At 50.2% G+C, this 20,811-nt stretch overlaps 6 protein-coding genes across 6 annotated transcripts; 5 read left to right on the forward strand and 1 right to left on the reverse strand.

Annotated features, from left to right (window-relative positions):
- Window positions 1–791: 791 nt before the first annotated feature.
- Window positions 792–3,797, reverse strand: BU24DRAFT_416956 (TFIIH basal transcription factor complex helicase XPB subunit). The gene has a single exon (XM_033526591.1). It carries the CDS (start codon window positions 3,450–3,452, stop codon window positions 1,014–1,016), a length of 2,439 nt encoding a protein of 812 aa, XP_033389631.1. The 5' UTR covers window positions 3,453–3,797; the 3' UTR covers window positions 792–1,013.
- Window positions 3,798–3,975: 178 nt separating this feature from the next.
- BU24DRAFT_339610 (uncharacterized protein) lies at window positions 3,976–6,975 on the forward strand (the record flags this gene model as incomplete). Its single annotated transcript, XM_033523190.1, has 8 exons — window positions 3,976–4,071; window positions 4,134–4,749; window positions 4,799–4,896; window positions 4,947–5,189; window positions 5,245–5,598; window positions 5,645–5,888; window positions 5,938–6,446; window positions 6,496–6,975. 8 exons carry the CDS (start codon window positions 3,976–3,978, stop codon window positions 6,973–6,975), a joined length of 2,640 nt encoding a protein of 879 aa, XP_033389632.1.
- Window positions 6,976–7,240: 265 nt separating this feature from the next.
- Window positions 7,241–9,860, forward strand: BU24DRAFT_18536 (alpha/beta-hydrolase). Its single transcript, XM_033521665.1, has 4 exons — window positions 7,241–7,574; window positions 7,644–7,780; window positions 8,181–8,657; window positions 8,715–9,860. The coding sequence occupies exons 1-4, from the start codon at window positions 7,506–7,508 to the stop codon at window positions 9,643–9,645; spliced, it is 1,614 nt and encodes a 537-aa protein (XP_033389633.1). The 5' UTR covers window positions 7,241–7,505; the 3' UTR covers window positions 9,646–9,860.
- Window positions 9,861–12,254: 2,394 nt separating this feature from the next.
- BU24DRAFT_430038 (S-adenosylmethionine decarboxylase proenzyme) lies at window positions 12,255–13,872 on the forward strand (the record flags this gene model as incomplete). Its single annotated transcript, XM_033529784.1, has 2 exons — window positions 12,255–12,375; window positions 12,428–13,872. 2 exons carry the CDS (start codon window positions 12,255–12,257, stop codon window positions 13,870–13,872), a joined length of 1,566 nt encoding a protein of 521 aa, XP_033389634.1.
- A 3,263-nt stretch (window positions 13,873–17,135) lies between these two features.
- BU24DRAFT_457286 (uncharacterized protein) lies at window positions 17,136–18,934 on the forward strand (the record flags this gene model as incomplete). Its single annotated transcript, XM_033531525.1, has 4 exons — window positions 17,136–17,247; window positions 17,278–17,630; window positions 17,685–17,771; window positions 17,825–18,934. 4 exons carry the CDS (start codon window positions 17,136–17,138, stop codon window positions 18,932–18,934), a joined length of 1,662 nt encoding a protein of 553 aa, XP_033389635.1.
- Window positions 18,935–19,163: 229 nt separating this feature from the next.
- On the forward strand, window positions 19,164–20,257 carry BU24DRAFT_457287 (uncharacterized protein; the record flags this gene model as incomplete). Its single annotated transcript, XM_033531526.1, has 2 exons — window positions 19,164–19,520; window positions 19,577–20,257. The coding sequence occupies 2 exons, from the start codon at window positions 19,164–19,166 to the stop codon at window positions 20,255–20,257; spliced, it is 1,038 nt and encodes a 345-aa protein (XP_033389636.1).
- Window positions 20,258–20,811: the final 554 nt, after the last annotated feature.

Below are 20,811 nucleotides of genomic sequence, written 5' to 3' on the forward strand. Positions count from 1 at the left end.
GAGGCTGTACCAGCAGCTAAGACGCTTTCAAGCTTGATATCCTATGACTGCCTTTAGTGTATATCGAACTGACATCTGAAATTGGAATCCTTCCTTTCGCTGGCTCGGTAGATAGATCCGGATGCCCCGGGTCTTCGCGCGTCGCGAACCATGTTTCCAAGCTGTCAAAATCAGGGACTCGCATTTCTTGAATATCTGGAACCTCGGAGGAAGGCGAGGAACCAGATGGCAGGTTGAGGGGTCAGTAATCGGCGAAGTTGAATGCAATTGTACTTGAGCTCTTCCGGCAGTGATCGACACCCACTGTTGATGTTACTCCTCATTCCATTGAACGGAGTATAGATACTCTAATTAATGTGTCTTGACGCGGTTTTTTTTAGAGCTGATACATCGCTGGTGTCATTCATGGGACAATGTTGCCCTGCATTGGAAGTGAACAACTACTCGTGACGTCGTTGAGCAACCTTCCAGGCCCAACTCAAAGGACTCACAGTGCTTAAAGTGCCAATCAGTACTCCATACGAGGTATGAACTATGGGATCATCATGAAATTCTGGAGTGGAGCAATAGGAGCATCTCCGCGGTGTAAATCTTGAGGGGTTGATATGACGGGTGGAAGGCGGGAGAGGCGGGCAAGCGGGGTCCTAACGAATTATATTGAGGCATTGCCCCTTCTATTTTGGGTTGCTACATCAAAACACACCAATAGTCATGATTACCTTACACAGTTCGTACGAGTAAATTCGAGTATCACAAGCAAATGAATGCAAGATATTCACAGGCATGTGGAAAATATTTGGTGGTAATTGATCATCAATGGTAATAGTATACAGTGAAACCAATCTGGATATGACACCGAGCTTGCTTTCCCAAAGTGAAGAATACACAACGCCGCCTGATGCTAACCTGAGCTGCCAAAAAATCCTACCTAGGTAGTTGTAGATAAATGACCATACAAATTCCAATCTATAAACGCCGCTCTCGTGATACGAATCAATGGTCTAGTTGTGAACTTATTTGTTCGCCTTTTTAAGGTTCGAGTGAGATGTCTGCATCTTCCTGAGGAAGTTGTTCTGGACGCCTTTCTTCTTGAGTTCCTTGTTCCGGCTTTTGTTAGTTTCGATGTATGCCATGTCTTGCCCTCCAGACAAGTCAGACAACGTTCCAGCTGTACGTCTCGCTCCCGCTCGCTTGGCTTTGCCTCCCTTGGATGCGAATTTGCTACCAAAGAGATCTCCAGCAATCCTTTCCTCGCCAAGCTCTGATTCGTTGGCGAGTGACACTTCAAGTAGCAGTTCACGCCTTTCTTGTGGAGTGCGGAACGATAGAGTGGGCTGTTGCTCTATTCCTTCCAAGCGTGTGATGACCTTGAAAGCGTACCCTTGATCTACAAGGAAGGCTTGACGTTTAGATGAGTAATACATCTCGTCTGTGTCCTTTGATACCAGTGAATAGAAGAACGCGTTGAAGCCTTCGTCATTTCGGCGCTTCGCTCTTAGGATTCGGCCCAGACGCTGGGCTTCTTGACGGCGCGAGCCGTAGTGCGAGGATATCTGGATGAGACACGTCGCCTCTGGGAGATCTAGACTGGTGTCCCCAATCTTCGAGAGGAAGATGGTATTGATGGCTTCGTTGTGTTGGAAGTTCTCCAAGATGCGAAGTCGTTCCGCCTGCGGCGTACCGCCATAAATGTATGCCTTTTTCAGTTTTCGTGCGTATTTCTCTAACGCATATACATTGTCGGAGAAGACAATGATCTTATCGCCACGTGCCTCATGATAGTTGATGAGAAATTCACATGCCTGGAACTTTCGTGGATTCATGATCGACAACATTGCTCGCTTCTGGACTGTCGACGGCTTTAACCATTCGCTGTAGAACTCCGGAGTCATTTGGCACCAAACCTCGGCACACTGGACTCTTGCTATGTGGCCTTGCTCTGAAAGCTCCTGCCAATTGGCTTCGTATAGTTTGGGCCCTATCAGAAAGTTCAAATCTTCAATCTTGTCATCCTCTCGCAAAAGGGTAGCTGTCAGACCAAGCTTCGCGTGAGAAGCAATGTTGTATGTAACTTTCTTGAAAATGTTCGCTGGTACGACGTGTACCTCGTCTGCGATCAACAAGCCCCACTCGCGCTCAGTGATGAATTTCATCACCTTCTCGGAATCATAGGATCGTGTTTTGGAGCCAGTGATCATAGTGTATGTACTGATGATAATACCTGCCTGTCGGGGAAAGGCTTGCTTGTTCTCGGCTGTGAACACTGCGATGTCGTCGGGACTTATATTGGACCACTTCAAGAATTCTGCTCGCCATTGCACGGCAGACATAGCACTCGTGCAAAGTACGAGTGCGGATTTCTTTACTCCACAGGCTGCGGTAATGCCGACAAGGGTTTTACCAGCACCACAGGGAAGAACGATGATTCCCGATCGTGCACGGGAATTGGAGAACATCTTGCTTAGTGCCTTCTCTTGATAGTACCGAATTTGAGCATGAGGTTGTAAATCAATCTCCAGATTTGGATTGACGTCGTCGTTATTGAAGTCGTACTCCTCTGTCAGCGGCAGTCCAATGGCAAGGCATCGCTTAATCACGTTCTCTCGGTCTGCTTTGTTGATCTGGAATGAATGGACTTGCGCAACCTCCTCGTCCTCATCGTCTTCCCTAAGCGCGGCTATCATATCGCCGGGATTCTGGACATTCTGTGGATTATCAGGATTCTGATCCGGCTCCGTAGTTTGTGTCACTTGTTTTGCTCCGGCGGCCAACTTTGTTCCAGGAATTGCCATGACGCCAATTTGGGGAGCGGCCTCCTGTATCAAACCATCAGTGGTGTCCGCTCTGCATTGTGCAATCTGTGGGTCGCGCAACAGCCTTTGTAATATTGTAGGATCGTCACTCTCGATATATGAAAGCGTTTTCTTCAGAACTATCTTTGCTTTACCAAATGACGACGTAGAGCCCTCGATAAACTTGCAGAGCGTAGGAGATAATGGCGTTTTGGAGTATTTCTCTAGCCTTTGCATGATTTCCTTGGTTGAGTGTCCGACTGAGACGGCAGCGAATAGACTATGTGTGGTTAAAGAATACTCATGCATACGGGAAACGCGCGACTGCGGCTCTGCAATATTGATCAGGAAGTCCTGTGCTTCATCAAATATTGGACTGAATGATTCTAAAATGATGCGTCCCGCGTCGTCAATCCACAGCGGGCGGTTCATATGATCAGGCTTCAGGTTGGAGTCCCACTGATCACACTTCTTAAACATGAACGAGGCAGCATCCGTGCCACGTTCAGCCCGAGCTCGTTTGCTTAAAGCCACCGCGTCGAACTGATTTCGAACTTTGTCGTACGTTTCTTGATCCGACAATGCCGCTTCCTCAAGCTCCAACTCAAAGCCATCCTCCGCCGCAACCTCCTGGGTCTGTGCCTTGCGCTTCGGTGCCATCTTAAGAGGGGCGTGTGAAGAAGTTGCGCAGAGGCTGCGGGTCTCGGGGATGATGTGCTAGATGTCGAAGGGGAAGCGGGATCGAAGTATTGTAGAGAAGCGTTCGCGTGGTCTTACGGCGGTGGCGTTGACTCGGAAAAGCGAGCGAGATGCGGTCGTCTCAATCTCACGACAGAACTGCAAACGCAGGATACGACGTCTCGACTCAGGTTCGCAGAACGTGCATATGTTGGAGAGATGTGAGGAAGGAACAAAGAGGTTGGAGTTAAGGATGTATAATACGAGCCTCCGAGTAAGTAGGCAGATGTCAAGGGACTTCTTGGCGTTGAGGTCAGGGCCGCATGTGAGAGGACCGGACGGGGAGGCGGAGGCGCGGAGTCCCAGTACCGGGGTTGTTTGTCCAGTTTGCAACCAAGCGCATCACTCCAATCAATCAATCTACCGTGGTTTACCAACCTCACCAAGACTCTCCTGATTGCTTCGAGTATCTAGCTGATGGACGTTTGAGGTGATATGCATTTCGATGGGTGCCTCAGACTCCAAACTCAGCTTCAAGCAAGGCATCTTCCGCCTTTCGGAGCCCAAGCAAATCCCCGCTGATGATGCATACTGGACAGGCGTAGGCAACCCTCGTGTGAATAAACATACCGTGGACATCTATTGACAAATTGCTGCGCACAGTTCTGGGAGCTTCCCGAATCCACTGAAGATGTATTCTCGCTCTTTTCCCCCGCAGACATACGCCGCACACGCGACAATAATCTTGCGAATCTCGAGACGCTGGTGTTAGCTGTAACCTCACGGCTGTGCGTCCTACGTAACCACCCCTCCTTCCCCGATCCCGAACTCGCCCCTGAGAGAGATGCCCTGAACTGCATTCGCGTCCTTACACGGATACTGCCCTTCATCTATGAGGCAGAACACCTCGAGTCTTGGGAGGACAAGTTTTTCTGGGGTGCGCGGCGCAAAAGAAGTAGACGGGGACAAATCGTTAAGACAGAAATCATATTCGACGAAGCGGACCCGGACCAGACACCGACAGACAATGAACCCGAATTTGAGACAGCTAAGCCGCTCGCAGAGGAGATCATAGATACTCTCATTGATTTGCTCTTCTTCTCGGAGTTCACATTACCCAAGGTGCCAGCCGGCAAGAGCAAGGTTACGTATGCAATCTGGCAGAGTGGCGTGGGCTGCAACACGCCTATTGCATCTACCAAAGAATTCGAAAACAACAGAACAGAGATCTTGAGATTGCTACTCACCTTTGCTAGCAAGTCTATGTACATGTCCGCAAGTAGGTCTTGTCAGCTTTGTATGCTTGGAAATGCTCTAATACACGTCAGATATTCTTCCAGTGAAGGGTGTCAAAGCCATCTCTTACTTAGCTACTTGCCCCGACAAGCAAGTAGTTCTATCCGTTCTCTGCTCATTGCTGAACACTGTACGTCTTGTGCCCTCTTGTTGCTACTCGTAGGAATTGACAATCACCAGACTCTCAAATACAACCCTGCATCATGGCGTGTTCCCTACGACCATGTCGTATTTAAAGACCAGAAGCAGATTCTAGTCACATATTGTTTGCAACTTCTGCTTGTGCTTGTACTATATCCGATCCCCGAGCCTGGTAATGGCCCTCCACCAAAGAACTTTTTCCGCCATTTTCTTGGGCGACTGCACCGGCCGCAGGACTTCCAATTTTTGGTCGATGGCATGACTCGAATTCTCAACCAGCCAGTATGTTCGGAACACTCCCTCTTATCATTAAGCTTCACTGTTTAACATATCATAGCTCCAAGCCACATCCACGTATCTACCGGGAAGCTCGAAGTCGCTAACGTGGGCTCCCGAAATGATCATGCTATTCTGGGAAGCACTTCAGTGCAACAAGCGATTCCGCTCATTCATCATCGATACTGACCGTGCGCATGACTTCATGGTATTGGTGCTATACTATGCCATTGATCAGCGCAATGATCCCGCCCGGCAAGGCTTGATTCGAATGTGCATCTTCGTATTACAAACCCTGAGTGTGGAGCCGCACTTTGGAAAGAGTCTAAACAAGACATTTGAGAACCAAGAGTCACTCCCAGCAAGCATTCGGATCCCCAATTTTCATGGAACTTACGCTGACTATCTTATCACTGTGAGTGTGATCGTATGCTCAATTCGTTCTGTACTGACTTAAACAGTCTATCTATACACTTCTTACAACCAGCAAGGGTAAATTGGATGCGATTTATCCAGCGCTGCTCGCTATCATCAATAATATAGCAGCGTATGTACAAAACCTGGGACGGGCACCTAGCTCAAAGTTACTTCAATTGTTCGCATCAATGTCCTCGCCGAGTTTCTTGTTTGCAAACGAGAACAACCATACGCTTCTGCAATCCTTACTTGAGGCGCTGAATGCGATGATTGAGCACCAATACTCAAGTAAGTCAAGGAACACAAGGATTCCCCACGTCATTCTAACGCATTTCAGCAAATCCGAACTTGGCCTACGCCATCCTGAGATCACGGAAGAGATTCCAAGCCCTTAGAGATTTCACATTGGAGAGTGGCCAGGAAGAGATTGAGCGCCAGAGTCAACAGAAGAAGGAGCAAGGGGGCGACGCACCCAGAGCCGATTCGATTGATAGTTTGCGGAGTCCGACGATATCGAGGACTCCCACTCTGAGTAACGTACCAGAGGAAAACAGCGCATTCGCCATAGGAGACGATGATGATTCCGATGCTGAGACCGATGACAATGGCGCGCACCAGCCACGCTCTCCATTGCAATCTCCTTCGGGGGCGTCAAGAAGTGCGTCGATCGCATCATCAGTCGACGACACTGTACCATTGCAACTACGTGGCATGTCAGAGAAGGCCAGGGGTAAAAGGCCCATCGGTCAACCGGCATTCTCGCGACAAAACAGCACAACCAGCTTGAACAGCGTGACAACCCCTACTCTCGGCGCTAGCGAATTCTTCACGCCATCAACAGCATGGGTCAGTAGATGTAGTCTTATTTGCAAGCTCTGGCTAACCACATCAACAGATTGAAAGCTGGCTCCCAGAGCTGCCGTTGCACACGATTCTGATGCTAATCTCGGAGCTTGCTCCTAGGGTTAATGGGGGGGCCAGTAACGACACCGCAGCGGCCCTACAGGTAATCAAAGAAACAGAAGTACGGGGTATCGAGCCCTCGCCCATCAGGGTCCACCTGTTCGAGTGGTCACCCTTGTCGCTTGGGTGGTACGAATCACTACTCTGGGGCTTCGTCTTTGCGGGCGAGATGGTTGTAGCCAAGGGTACCGCTGGCGTATGGAACAACACTAGCATAAGGCTTTTCAGGGTCCAGGAGACTGCTGCTCAAACACCTTCCCTTTTGGCGCCACGAGGGGCTGTCGACGCTGTGGGAAGCAATCTGGTGCAGCGAATTGGCAGCCTCAATCTCAGAGGACCGGCCAACCAGGCCCAGCAGCGGGTTGCGTCCGGCGGTGGCAACGATGCGCCCCCGACGGTTAGGGATGTGTGAGTGTAAGTTGCGTGGACGTGCGTGTCAGAGGATATCCAGCCAGCGAAGCGAACAAGTCGCGAGGTTTGGCCACTTTTTTATGTATTCTAGAGAAGGGAAATATCAAGTCCTTGCATGTGATTGGTGTTCCTGGTCATGCATACTAAAACAACTTGACTTGTTTCGAACGTCGGAGGTGCAGATCTTTGTGGCACAGCCACGACGAGTGGCGTTCCGAAAGCCAAAGGTCGAAATCGCAACCCGACTAAGAGTCAGATAGCCAACGATGGCGAAAGATACATGTTGGAACGGGAAATCTGGGCTCAATAGAACCTGATGCAAGTCCACGCAAGCCGATTATTCGATCTGCATAATTTCCCCGTTTCGCATGTCGTTCAATACCTGTCATGCTATTCGTTTGGCCATTTGAAATGGGATTTGAAATGATATACAACGCCTGGCCTCACCACTGCACGCGCGCAAATGTGTACCTACTCTGCTACACATGATTTGTCTTTCTTTGAGATAGTTGCCCCCAATATTCCGTGTTAATGGCCATGTCTGGTACACTCGAGGTTGTACAGGAGGAGCTGGAGGCTATTCAGCCATATAGTATGCATGTGTGTTGAACCACCTGCCTTACGTGTTCGGTATATATGTGCTTTACTAATGTGTGAACTCCAAACCAGGTGTCGTCCAAGTATCTGGAGCTAACGAGCAAGAAACTGGAGCTTACAAGACTGCCGCGAGAGCTGGAACTCACCGAGTCGCGAAGATGGGAGTACGGGGTACCGAAAGCGGTGCTTGAACCTCTCTTAGACTTCTGGTAAGTCGAGGATATCATTCGTTCTTGCGATGCGATCGCTTCCTTAACTACACATCTTCTCAAGTGCTGTCTTTTGAATCCGGCTATCGCGGAATTAGGGAGGAACCATGTCGATGTGTTGTGACTGCAGTGTTCGCATATGGCCAGAGATGCATGAACCCCTCCTTCCTCTCCTTCACGTTCATCTCCATTTCCATTTCCATCGTCTGGCATCATCTTTCTTCATTTATTCTCTTCCATTTTGTCGACCATCTCGTTCGGAATATCTCTTGTTCTTCGCCAAGTTGAACGGTTACGGCGATCACTAGGAAGTGAGGCCGGCGCCGACAGCGTCCAGTGCTTTCCATTTTCCAATATTCAGTTTCCGCATTCATCGATATCAAGCTTATTATAGCACCAGGTTGGAGTCCTACGACTGGCGAACTCAAGAGGCACACTTCAACACTGCACTCCCCCAGTATCGCACTACTATTCCATTACCTTCGTCGTCTCAGTCACAGTCACAATCGCAACCACAACCACAACCACGAACTGCATCACAGTTATTAGAGGAAGGTGCCCCTTCGCTGCGAATACATTTCGTACACAAGCGATCAAAGCACAAGAATGCTATCCCGCTACTCTTTTGCCATACCTGGCCAGCATCGTTCATCGAAGTCAACAAGATAATCGATGCTCTGACAGACCCTCAAAGCTTGTCAAGCCTTGGTGCAGGCTCACAGCAGGCCTTCCATGTCGTTGCTCCGAGCATTCCAGGGTTTGGCTTCAGCGATGCAAGTCCTGTAGAAGACTTTGGCCTATACGAGACGGCGGACTGTTTTCATGCTGTTATGAGGAAACTCGGGTACGAGCACTATGTTGGCCATGGCACTGGATGGTAAGAAATATAAAGGACGTTAGACGACACACGCCACGAACAACTAACATATGGCAGGGGCTTTAACATATGTCGCGCAGTGGCTATCAATCACCCGCGACATTGTCTTGCGGTACACACATGTAATCCCGCATTTGCGGAGCCGAACTTCAAACGCAGCCCATCAGCCTGGGCAAAGTATCGAGTTGCCAAGTGGACGAAGGCCAGAATCGCAGCATTGAGCTTCGGTTATGTGCCTTCAGAGCTTCTGCCTACAGAGACCGCCGACTCTTGGGATCAGGGAAATCATCCATCAAGTTTGCTAGGAAGCAGTAATTCCAGGGGAGGAGGCGCAACATTGACGTCTCTGTACGCACTACGACCTCAGACATTGGCCTTCTCCCTCTGCGACTCGCCAATCGGGCTGCTTGCATGCCTTCTGGATATCATACATAGAAGAACCCCCTCTGACTCGCATCCCGCCCCGCGATCTCGATCGCCCTTCCTCTCCCCGTCCGAATTGGAACTGCAGGATGGCGAGGCGCATTCTGCAGCAAACGGATCCCACACACCTACCGACCGCACAACCGAACGAACCCACCACGACGACAGCGACCTCCTTACGAAAACTTCCAGCTGGTCGCCCACTGAGATGCTCAATTGGACGATGCTCACATGGCTGCCCGGCCCTGAAGCGTCTTTACGCTGGCTTCGACGCGCAACACTCGACAGCAATCCAACGTCACGGTTCAGTACGTCGTACTGCCCAGTACCACTCGGCATATCCTCCTTCCAAAGAGGCAGTGGTGGCAGTGGGCGGGATCCAGGAAGCACACCGCTGATGTGGGGTGCGGCGTCCTGGCACATCGCATGGGTGAAGCGACATCAACGAGCAGCATGCCTATCGCCAGCTTGGGAAGCGCCGGACCAGCTTGTGCTTGACATGCGTGAGTGCTTCGGCACTTTCAGGTCGAACGGGACCGTCAACCTTCCTGTACAGGAAAGCTAGGAGCGGAATGGGAGGGAGATGATAAAAACTGTGGAAAGCTGCTATAGGTATATTGAGCATTTGCTATGCGTTTTATGCATATCGATCAGGCCTGGGAGGTTAGTTCCCGCGGTAGCGTGTGCAGGGCATCGAACTCGGAGAGGAAGGACATGCAGGAATTGGGTAATGGCAGTGGTGAATCGGGGATGCGGAGGGAGAGATGAGAGAAAAAGTTTGGTGCAGATGCGGGTGGATGGTGGAGTGCGTCAATGCAGGCTGCAAGCTGGGGTCTTGCGGCTGACATGCGAATCCAACATTGCGGGCGATGGACCGGCTCAAGGCCCCGGAAGGATTGGATTGGGATTGGTATTGGATGGGGATTGGAGGAGGACAAGAACACTATACGGAGTACGGCTGGGTGGTCACTTTTCGTAATGTGGTTGATATATCATGGATGCCTGCCTGTGTGGATGCATGTCTGTATGTATGTATAATTATACAGAGTTAAACACATGGGGGTGGTTGGGTGGATGGGTAGGGACATGGGGGGAGTTGGGTATACATGATATAGTGTTTTGTGCTACTTTTTCTTCTTCGTTTCTTTATTTAGCGGTGGGTCAATACATACACTTACACTCTTCGGCCTCTGTACTCGGTATCTGCACTTTGACAACCGGTGGTACTTTTATGGCATGGTAGATGTATATATCTGCCTCCCTCATAGTAACCCCCATGGCGCTGGAGTACCGTTCACCATGCCGCCCGGCGGCCCTGCCTGTTCATAGAAGAAGCAATAATGAACAGTAAGACAAACAGAACGGTGAACCTTGAACCTTGAACCTGAACACTTGCAGCAAGAGGGATCGAGCATGACCTTGTCTACTCATCTACCTATCTTCCTACTTGTTTACTTAGTTGCTTGCCTAGTGTACGTATTAGGTAGTCTATAGGTCCTTAGCTCTGGATGTCTTAAGCTTCGACAATAGTCACATGTAGGAATTACAATAGTGAAGAATATTATTGCAGCACGGGCACAGGAGGATAGAGTATTATATGGTCTTCTATTGATAATAGATCGGAAGAGAAGACGGCCCAATTGTGGATGTGGGCGGGTGCATCCATTGTTTCTACTGGTGTGTTCTTCCTACTCGGGAGATGTTACTCGTAAGGTATCCTCAAGCAGGTAGAAGTGGGGAGCAACGCAACCAGGGAGTAACATTAATTGGAATAATAATAGAAAATAATGGTTGGGACGTTGTTTAACTAACCACCTACCTACTCCTAGGTAGCAGTAGCAGTAGCTTAGGTAGCTACGAGTAAGTACGAGCGGAGTTTGGGCTGGGCTCGGCTGGTTTCGTCATGGCTAAACTTGGTCTGCCGCCAACGCTCTAGTGACGCCTGTTCCTCTCCATGTGCTTGCTTGTTTGAAAATCCCTCACACAACAAAAATTATCATCATCATCCTCACCCTCATACACTCCTCCACCACCAACAATCCACAACACAACAAACATCATCAACCTTCTCTATCCAACAAGTTTGCCCGAAGCTTCAACTCCATTCGAGCAAGCTCCTTGCCCTTTTCCCTTCTTGCACCTACAGGTACGCCTCAATCGCCCGCCCAATCGCACCCCGCAACCCCAAAATATCCTCCCAAAAACGCGCCCTCGTGCTCTCCCCTCTACTTACAAACCTCACCCACTCACACCATACCAGACCCATTCAAGCTCTCCGCCCTCTCGACATTCTGATGAACAATCCGGCCTGTCCCTCGAATAATCTTTGAATTCCTGCATAGGCTGTCACAGGCCCACTGCAGACCACGTTTTCGCCCCCTACCGCCTTCCGTCTTTCCATGCGTCAAGAGGACCTCGTACGATTTCTATCCAAGCCTGCGAAGTGAGTTGCTTCTCTCTTCTTTATCCTCTTCTTCACTTCATCTTTGCTTCACCATCTTCTCCGCGAGACACTCGTTGGTTTTGCGTATCAAGCCCAGAAAGTTGCGTCACACGACCAGGCTCAAACGGTGAAATGCACGAACTCGGGTGGTAGATCAATTCACTGTCAGATCTTGAGCTTGCGTTTGCCCATTGCTGCATGCAAACTATAAACACAAGAGCGCCTTCTCCTGGGTCTTCTTGGACAACTCGAAATAGATATATCGCAACCAGATGCTGACTTGAATCTCTCTTAGGCCCAGATAACACCCGCTACAACCTTCGGTTCACCGTCACCACCACCTACTATACCAACTTTTTGAGCAGATCTCCTCGTCTGCTGGACCCGATACTTCCCCAGGGTATCGGAATCTAGTCGCTCGAGGACCACCGACTGGCACCATTTCCCGGCGCAAAGCCTCGTTTATCCCCCTCTCCGCCCGACCTCCATAACGCCCTTCGAGGACGTTTCCGCATTTCCCCACCCGCTGCAGCTGGCAATCGCCAGCCCTCAATAAATTTCCCGAACGTGGGCCTTCTTTCACCTCACGGACACCGCATTGTTCGTAGGGTGACAGACTGTGCTCCACTGCATAACCAAGGCGCTTGCTTTAACTTGCACATCAAACGTACACCGTAGAATCGACCCTTCGCCAATCATCAAGTGCTTTTTGCATATCAAAAGGGAAAGAGATGGTCAATACTGAGATCCCCAGCGCCTACACTGCGTCTCCGTCGTCTCATATCGGAACGCCGCTTTTGACAATCAACAAGGAGGCAACTATTGGCCTCGATTCTTCCGATGCATTTGAAGGTATGATATCTCTTGTGGCGCTCAACCAAATCCTCATGCTAATACGAAATAGGCCCCGAGAAGTTGCTAGAGGTATGGTTCAGTGCTTCTGCACACGACCTGCCCGGCCAGGCAGGTCCGCTTGGTCTCAAGGCAGTCTCTCCGGAGACCTGGAAGGAGATGCTTGATCTGGTCAACTGCAAGGTCCTCTCCATCATCGAATCCGAGCATGTCGATGCCTACCTACTCTCCGAGTCCAGCATGTTCGTCTTCCCTCACAAGGTCGTCCTGAAAACCTGTGGCACAACCACCTTACTGTGGGGTCTTCCCCGTCTTCTCGAGATTGCGGCAGTCGACGCCGGTTTCCCGCATGTTGCAGCTAAGCCGGATCGCGGTCTTCCAGCTGCCGCCACGCCATACCGTGTCTTCTACAGCAGGAAGAACTTCCTCAACCCCGATCAGCAGCGCGGCCCACACCGTAGCTGGCGCGACGAAGTGCGCTACCTTGATCAGCGATTCGAGGGCGGAAGTGCATATATGATTGGAAAGATGAACGGAGAGCATTGGTACCTGTACATCACCGGTCCGGACACGCGCCTCACCCCACCGTCAACCCCCGATCGCGAGTCGCTCGAAATTCCCGGCACCGAGACCAAGTTCATCAACCACCCCCAGCGCCTTCTCCCCGAGTCGATGGCGGACGAGCAGCAGGACGAGACTTTGGAAATCCTCATGACCGATCTCGATGAGCAGAACGCCCGCCAGTTCTATCTCGAGGACGCGAGTGCGGTCGCGGAAGGTCGATTTTTCCAGAAAGCTCGTGAGGCTCGCAAGAATGCAGTTCAATCTTTGGGCGCCATTCCAGAGGACCAGCCTGCTGTGGACGATTTCGACGTCTTTGAGCAGACTTCCTCTGACCATTCCGGGTTCAACTCGGACGACGATGCTCTCATGACCCCGCCCGAAGAGCTCAACACTGAGGGTCATGCTCTCGGTACCGTCGTCTCCGAGACCTGCGGATTGTCCGACGTCTACCCTATCTCCAAGTATCCCGACGCCAAGATCGATGCCTACCTCTTCACTCCCTGCGGATACTCCGCCAACGGTGTCGTTCCCGCCCCGGTTTCTGCTGATACCGGCGATGAGACTAAGTCGACCACGAGCACTGGTCACTACTTCACCGTCCATGTGACGCCCGAGCCTCATTGTAGCTACGCTTCCTTTGAGACCAACGTGCCAGCACGCCAATCCGGGCGCGAGACGTCCGATATTGTAGAGCACGTCGTCGACATCTTCAAGCCCGGCCGATTCAGCGTCACCGTCTTCGAGGCCAAGCCCAGCAGCGAGCAGGAACTAGGCCAGGGCATCAAGAAGAGCAAGGGCATGGACACGATCAAGGGATACAAGCGCGTCGATCGCATCGTCCACGACCTCGACGGCTACGACCTGGTCTTCAGGTACTACGAGCGCGACGACTGGAAGGGTGGAATCCCGAGGCTCGGAGAAGTGGGATACTAAAAGTCTGGTCTAAGAGAGCGTTTCCTGTTTTTCTTTTCCCTGCCTCAATAATTACTTTCTTAGTCGAAATTGCAACTGCGTGATCTTCAATATCATCATGCCCTCTCGGTTCCTTGGTCATGGTTTTTCTTACTCCTAAATAACTTACTTATTCTCTCCTTCAATCTCACACTCGTCTTCCTCACTCATTCTAGCTCAGCTGTGTCTCGTTGTGATGTGTTTAGTGCTCGTTAACTTGACTTGAAAGTATACATTTTGTGTGTTCACACTTTCAGAGATCTTAAACTAACCATTATTTCACGATTCCCAGAACTTCCTTCCACTCCCTCCTTGTTTCTCTCTCATGTCCATGCTTGCACGTAAGTCCCTTGAACCGCATCACTAGAATTGAAAGCCCGTGAACACGTCCTCACCCTCGTCCGTAGGAAGTCAAATAGAAACCTTTTTTCCAACAACCTCCAGTTTCAAAAAAATCAAAAAAAAAATCCCCAGCCACCTACTCGTCACTTCTCGATCTCTTATCACTAAAACCACTTCTACAATCGCTATAAAAATAATATAAAATATGAATACATCACCAACAAACACCCCGCCAGCACACCGCCATATCACTACTGTCAAGTCTCCCGCAATTCGTGTTTTTGTCTTCACGCACTTGACTTTGAAACGTATACGTAAACAAGGTATTCATCCGATAAACCGTCTTGGCAAGGGGTTTGTTTGTCTTGTCTTGACTTGTTGTCTTGAGTGCTGCCGGCGGTTTGATGGGGAAGTGAAGTGCAGTGTGCTGTGTCTTTGATGATCTTGTTTAGAGTTAGATCTTTGAGTAGATGGGTAGGTAGGTTAAGACGGCGAGAAGGGCTGTGTGCGGACGACGACGTAACTCCTCCATCAGGAATTACTCCACCAAACGCCTCGCCTTACCATAACAGCACATACCCGCACAATCGATTTGTCTTCCAACCACTTCCCGCATACGTTTTCCCCAGCAATCCTCACTTTCCCAATACGGGCTTTTCTCCATTTCAGCTGGATCGATACGAGCAACTACTCATTCAAAACCAACCTGTTCGAGATCGATCAATCATTCTCAGCGATTAGGCTGGTCGCGCTGCTTGCACCATCGCTTCCTGACTCAGTCAGCACGATAGTCGGATCAGCTCGGTGACCCACTCCTCTCAACAAAACTGGATTGATTGTTGACACCGCTCAACACACCTTCCAGCCGACACAGCTTTTCGGGAAACAGTTTGTTTGATGGGACGGTTTTGGGGTCTTCGGTGCTAGGTTTTATGGTTGTCTTTGAAGGTAGTTGTGGTCTCTGAGTCGGTTGATTTTTAGCTAGGCTTGGTAAAGTTGAAGAGTGTTGGATTGAAGAGGTGTTTGGCTGTGTGATTGAATGATGTTAGGACTTGACTGCTGCTTTGTACTTACGTGTATTTCAGAGGTGGAACGGTTGGGTTTGCTCTGATTCAGGTGTCTTTCAGGGCAGTGTTGACAGGAGGAGCTGTGATGGAACAGTGGGGAAAGGTTACTGTTGCTATTGAATTAGTGTTGAGTAGACTGAGAGAAATGTTTGGACGTATGATGGAGCAGTTTTCAGTGGTAGTTTGATGGAGTTTGGTAAGTTCGTAAGAATGTGGCTTTGTATGATTGCTGCTTGGTACTATGGAGGGAGTGGCTTGGTTTTGGTGTTTGGGTTGTATTGCATGCTTTCTCTTTGTCTTGAGGGAATTCATGAGAAGATGTATCTCCATATAAGAACTTGCTTTCTACTACGTGGAGATGGCTCTTGCTTCATGTGCCACGGACTCTCCGTTATATACCTCGCTGTCTTCAACCGCCTACGAAACAGTGCAAGATGGTAGTACGTCCTCAACTTGAGCCTACTCATGAATGCCGTCAAATTATATGGAAAAGCTTATAGATTCTGGTTGAGGTACGCTGTGGTTTCTTGAAGACATGCAAAAGTTCTCTTATATCAATCTATTCAGCCTTCAGTGTAGGTTGATTTGATGATGCTAAGTATTGAAGGTCTCTCCTTTTTCGCTTACTCATCATCAAGTGTCTTTGCAACTCTCAGTTCTCTTTCTTTTTCGAACATAACATTTTGTATAAGACTAATAGCGTTTCACAGGATTTACTGTATATTACCCACTTTTGAAGCTTTTGGTTTTCTCTCAAATCATCACGTACGATGGCACTCCCTAGCCACGACTCCAAGGTGTCACCCATTAACTGCCCGTTCCTCGCTCTACCTCAATTCACCGGCCGTGTGAATTTGGCCTCTCACCATCACCATCACTGCTCTTTCCTCGCCGCCACCCAGCCTCTCAGTACTCCAGAACAATACCAACAGATCCGAAATTAACTCCTCCTTCGACCTGCTCCCTCACTGAGGTCGGTGAAAGCTCAAATGTGAAAGCTTCTCTGGCTTCCCGTTGCCAAATTCTCTGGAAGCTATGTTCTATATACACTCATATTTGAATGTGATCAAAGTGGATCATGGCATACATTCCGTAGAGGAACATAGCGTGCTTTCTGCTCGTGATGTTTCTCGCCCTCGACGTAGTTCGATATCAATATATCTTGACTACTACCGCATCATCGAGCCTCTCCAGCTTCTTTGCGGTAGTTCAGTAGACTGAAGGCCTTCAAAACTCTTTTACCTTCACAACTCCTCTATATCCATCTCCATTGATATAATTTTACTATAAACGAAAAGGATCCGAGCCAACAACCACCTACGGCCACTCAAGCCTATTCACCTTCTCTCTTCTGCGTCCACCTTCACCTGAGCAGCCAAGCCTCTCTCTCCCTCCGTCTCAATTCTGAAGTCGTCCATCTCAACTCGCCCACCTTCACTTGCCTCCACCTGCTCTCGTTGCCTGCCCACGTTGTCTGCCCACTAGCGCCTTTTTCCCTGCCCTCTCCGCTCAGTCCTTCACCTTTACTTCTCAACTTCCTCCTCAACTTCCTCCTCAACTTCCTCCTCAACTTCCTCCTCAACTTCCTCCTCAACTTCCTCCTCAACCCTCCACTCTCACAATCCTCCACCACCACTCCACTCCACCACCAACTCCAACTCCAACTCCAACTCCAACTCCACCACCACCACATCATCATCACCACCACCACATCATCATCACCACCACCACATCATCATCACCACCACATCATCATCACCACCACCACATCATCATCATCACCACCACCACATCATCATCACCACCACCATCATCATCACCACCACCATCATCATCATGTCCAATCTTGATGACGAGACCCTCCTCACCGACTGGCGTGGATTGTTTCCTGTTGGTGCCGCCTCGGCCGTCACTGCCGATCTTGCCTCCGCCGTTGCTGACGGGGTGAGTGAAGCAGACGTGTCTTGAAGCACCACAGAGGGCATGAAGCCCAGCGGCGAGAGGCGCTCTGATTCAGGAGCGGACGAGGAGGAGGAGAAGGAGGCCGACGACGTCGTCAAGGACGACAGCAGCGACGAGGACGACAGCGACGAGGACGAGGACGAGGACGACCGGAGCTTCGGACGGCGAGGTCTCGCTGTCCAGACTCAGAAGGCTCGGGGCAAAGCCCCCATGGCCGGTGCCTCTCTGGCACGTTGCAGAGAATCAGCACCGTCGCCGTCGCCTGAGCCAGGCGTTTCTGGGGAGCCTGATCTCCCGGATGATGAAGCCCGGGAGGGGGAGGGAGCGGAGAGTGAGCAAGAGCTCACGAACGATGACCCCGTCGCCCCAGTAAGTGCTACGATTCTCAAATGGAATGCAACTTATACTAAACTTCAATATCAGGGCCGCATCTGGGGCGACGTGGGGATGGAGGGGTATGAGATCCCGCTGATCCCGGAGGATCAGCGAAAGCAAGCGGTGGTCGTCCAAGTGAGTCTCATATCTAACAACAACAGTCATCAATATATACTAAACTTTACCAGCCCAGCGGCCACCGCTTCAATGTCGGTATGGGTGAGCAAGCTCACGCTAAAGTTGAGGCAAGTGTCATAACCACCACCAACAACGTAGTCATATATACTAATCTTCAGCAGCCCAAGAGCGTGGCGGTCGTTGCCGGCGGAGTGGGAGGTTCGAAGGTTGAAATGGCGAGTCGTGCCGCCACCTTCGACGAGGAGAGCGAGTACGCTGCGTCTGAGACTGAATCAGTCGCTTCAGAAACTCCCTCGTTGGGAAGCAAGATGCTGGTCGATCAAGGTTGGGGTGTTGTTGATGTGACCACCATCTACGACATTTCGGCTTGGCTGAATGCTTCCCTGACCTTCCCTCCAACGGGTGTGAAGCGCAAGGCGGAGAAGGTTGGAGCTGGCCTCCCAGTGGCCAACAACCAGAAGTTTCAAGGGCGTCGCTCTGACCGCCCTTTCGTCAAGAAGCAGAGGCTCAACCGGCCACTGGGAAGCTCAGCTTCACCTGAAGGTGCTTCCACACCTTCACTTTCCTCATCCACCTCATCCTCGCCATCAACACCACCTACACCCTGCCCGCCACCTCGAAAGGTGTCTGCGTCTGGAGCTGGCAAGAAGAAGCTCGTCCGCGATCTTTGGACCCGCAAGCCGCTCTCTCCCGCGAATGAACTCGCGGCATCCGCTTTCTTCGCGGCAGACATTTTCATCCCCATTCTCGGTGCAGCACCTACACCCTGCCCGGCGGTTCGACCTCCAAAGGTAATTTCGACCAGAGGTGGCAAGAGGACCAAGCTCAATCAAGATCTTTGGACCCGCAAACCACTCTCTCCCGAGGCCGAACTCGCGGCATCAGCTTTCTTCGCGCCACCAACGACACCTATATCACCACCAGTCTTCCCACCACTTCCCAATACAGCTTCATCCTACTCTTCCAAGAGGACCAGGCTCAGTACCGATTCCCCAGCTCCCAATACGAGTTATTTCTCCTCTTCCAAGAGGATCAAGCTCAGTCACGATCGCCCACAAGCTCGATCCAGCTCTGGCAGGAAGGCGAAGAAGCGTGATCATGATCTCTGGACATCTTACCTCAAGGGCCGCGAGCAGCTTAGAACTGGTCGAAGCCAGTAAAGACGCTAATCCAATACCCTCCATACCCGCGCCGACTTCAGAGAAAGACGGTAACGAGGACCTCAGTGAGGGTCATAGTAAGGATTATAGCGAAGTTCAAAGCAAAGATGAAAGCAAGGTTGTCAGCGAAGAGACTGATTCGAAAACTCACACTCACACTCCCACACCCACTTCAGAGAGAGATGAGATGCCGACGCCCATGTTTACTTCAGAGAGAGATGAGATCACCATGCCTATAATCACTTCAGAGAGAGACGAGATCACCACGCCCATTATCACTTCAGAGAGAGACAGAACCACTACCCCTACACCAACTTCAGAGAAAGCTGACGGCGCTGATGATATTGAGGATCACAACATGGATGACAGTGAAGGCGGTAACAAAGATGGCAACGAACATGAGAGCACAACTGGCAGCGAGCATGAAAGCAAGACTGGCAGCGACTATGAGATGAAGACTGGCAGCGACTATGAGATGAAGACTGGCAGCGAACATGAAAGCAAAGATGGCAACGAACATGAAAGTAAGGATGACAGCGAACATGAGGGAGAGATTGAAGCCCAAATGAGTTGGAAGCTTCCTGATGTAAGTTCTCTCTCACTCACTCCCCTACAGTTTTCAAAAGCTAACTCCTACTTCAGTACGAAGCCATACTTCAGACCGCCACTTCTAAAAACAAAGAGGACACAGCAAAGATTTCTCTCCCTGGCATGCCACGCGAAGAAATCATCCTCTCACCAGATCACTCCGCCCTCGAATTCAAGCTTCTTGAGAATGTCTTTATCCCCTCACAGCGAGACATGGCTGCAAGAATGACTGGAATGAACCCATCGCTTGATCCCAAGATCTCGCTACTTAATTTTCACAACATCGCCATCCTAGTCATCGAGTCCATTGTTGAGCTTTCCAACAGCAGCGGCTCCGGCAGCGCAAATACCACCCTCGATGTCGACGAGATCTTCCTTACCAGCCTCGACAAATGGCGTGTCGGCCTTCTCATGGAGCGAGAGAACTACTTAGCTGTTCGTGGCGTCCAGGAATTCTGTGACGTCGGCCTTGACATTATACACCACATCGTTGAGAACGGACTTGTTGATGAGATTTTGAGCGCCATAGAAGCGCAACAGAAAAGGAAAGTTCGCTGCGACAAAGGTGTCAAGAGAGGTCCAAGAACATCTACTTCTGCTGGTGGAGGCAGCAAGAAAGTCAGTGTTCTCAAGGCCAGAAGCAAGAAGGCAGGCAAGAAGGCTCCACAGAAAGAGACCAAGTCCGCCGACAAGAAGGTAAAGAGTGGTCGCGTTGAGAAGAGTAAGAAAGAGTAACGTGGACGTCCTTCGGAGTTTGAAAATCCGTCTCAGAGAAAGACTGGATCGAACATGAACGGCCACTGAACCTCACGAACATTGAACTTACTCACGAACATTAAATTCGCTCACATCAACCTCGCTTACATCAATCTCGCTCACATCAATCTCGCTCACAATAGAACTCACAAATATCGGGTCTCGCTCGCATCACCTTGCTCACATCAATCTCTCGATCTCAGCCTCTCGATATCCACATCATGAACGTCTTCTTAAAGAACATAACCTCACGATCATCAGTCTCGCTCATGAACATTGAATCTCGAAAACGTAACCTAACGGCCAGTCAACTCAACACTTAACTCACAACTCATGATTATTCGAACCCACTGCCATCATTCTTACCAACACGGATTTCAATTTAACGAAGATGAGAAGCACGACTATCATCGCACGACGATGAGAAGCACGACTATCATCACATCAAGATGAGAAGCACGACTATCATCGCACCCAGATGAGAAGCACGACTATCATCACACCCAGATGAGAAGCCAGTGTCCCATTTCTGA

Source organism: Aaosphaeria arxii (genome assembly GCF_010015735.1).
Source record: "Aaosphaeria arxii CBS 175.79 unplaced genomic scaffold BU24scaffold_1, whole genome shotgun sequence".
Classification (NCBI taxonomy): Eukaryota; Fungi; Ascomycota; class Dothideomycetes; order Pleosporales; genus Aaosphaeria; species Aaosphaeria arxii.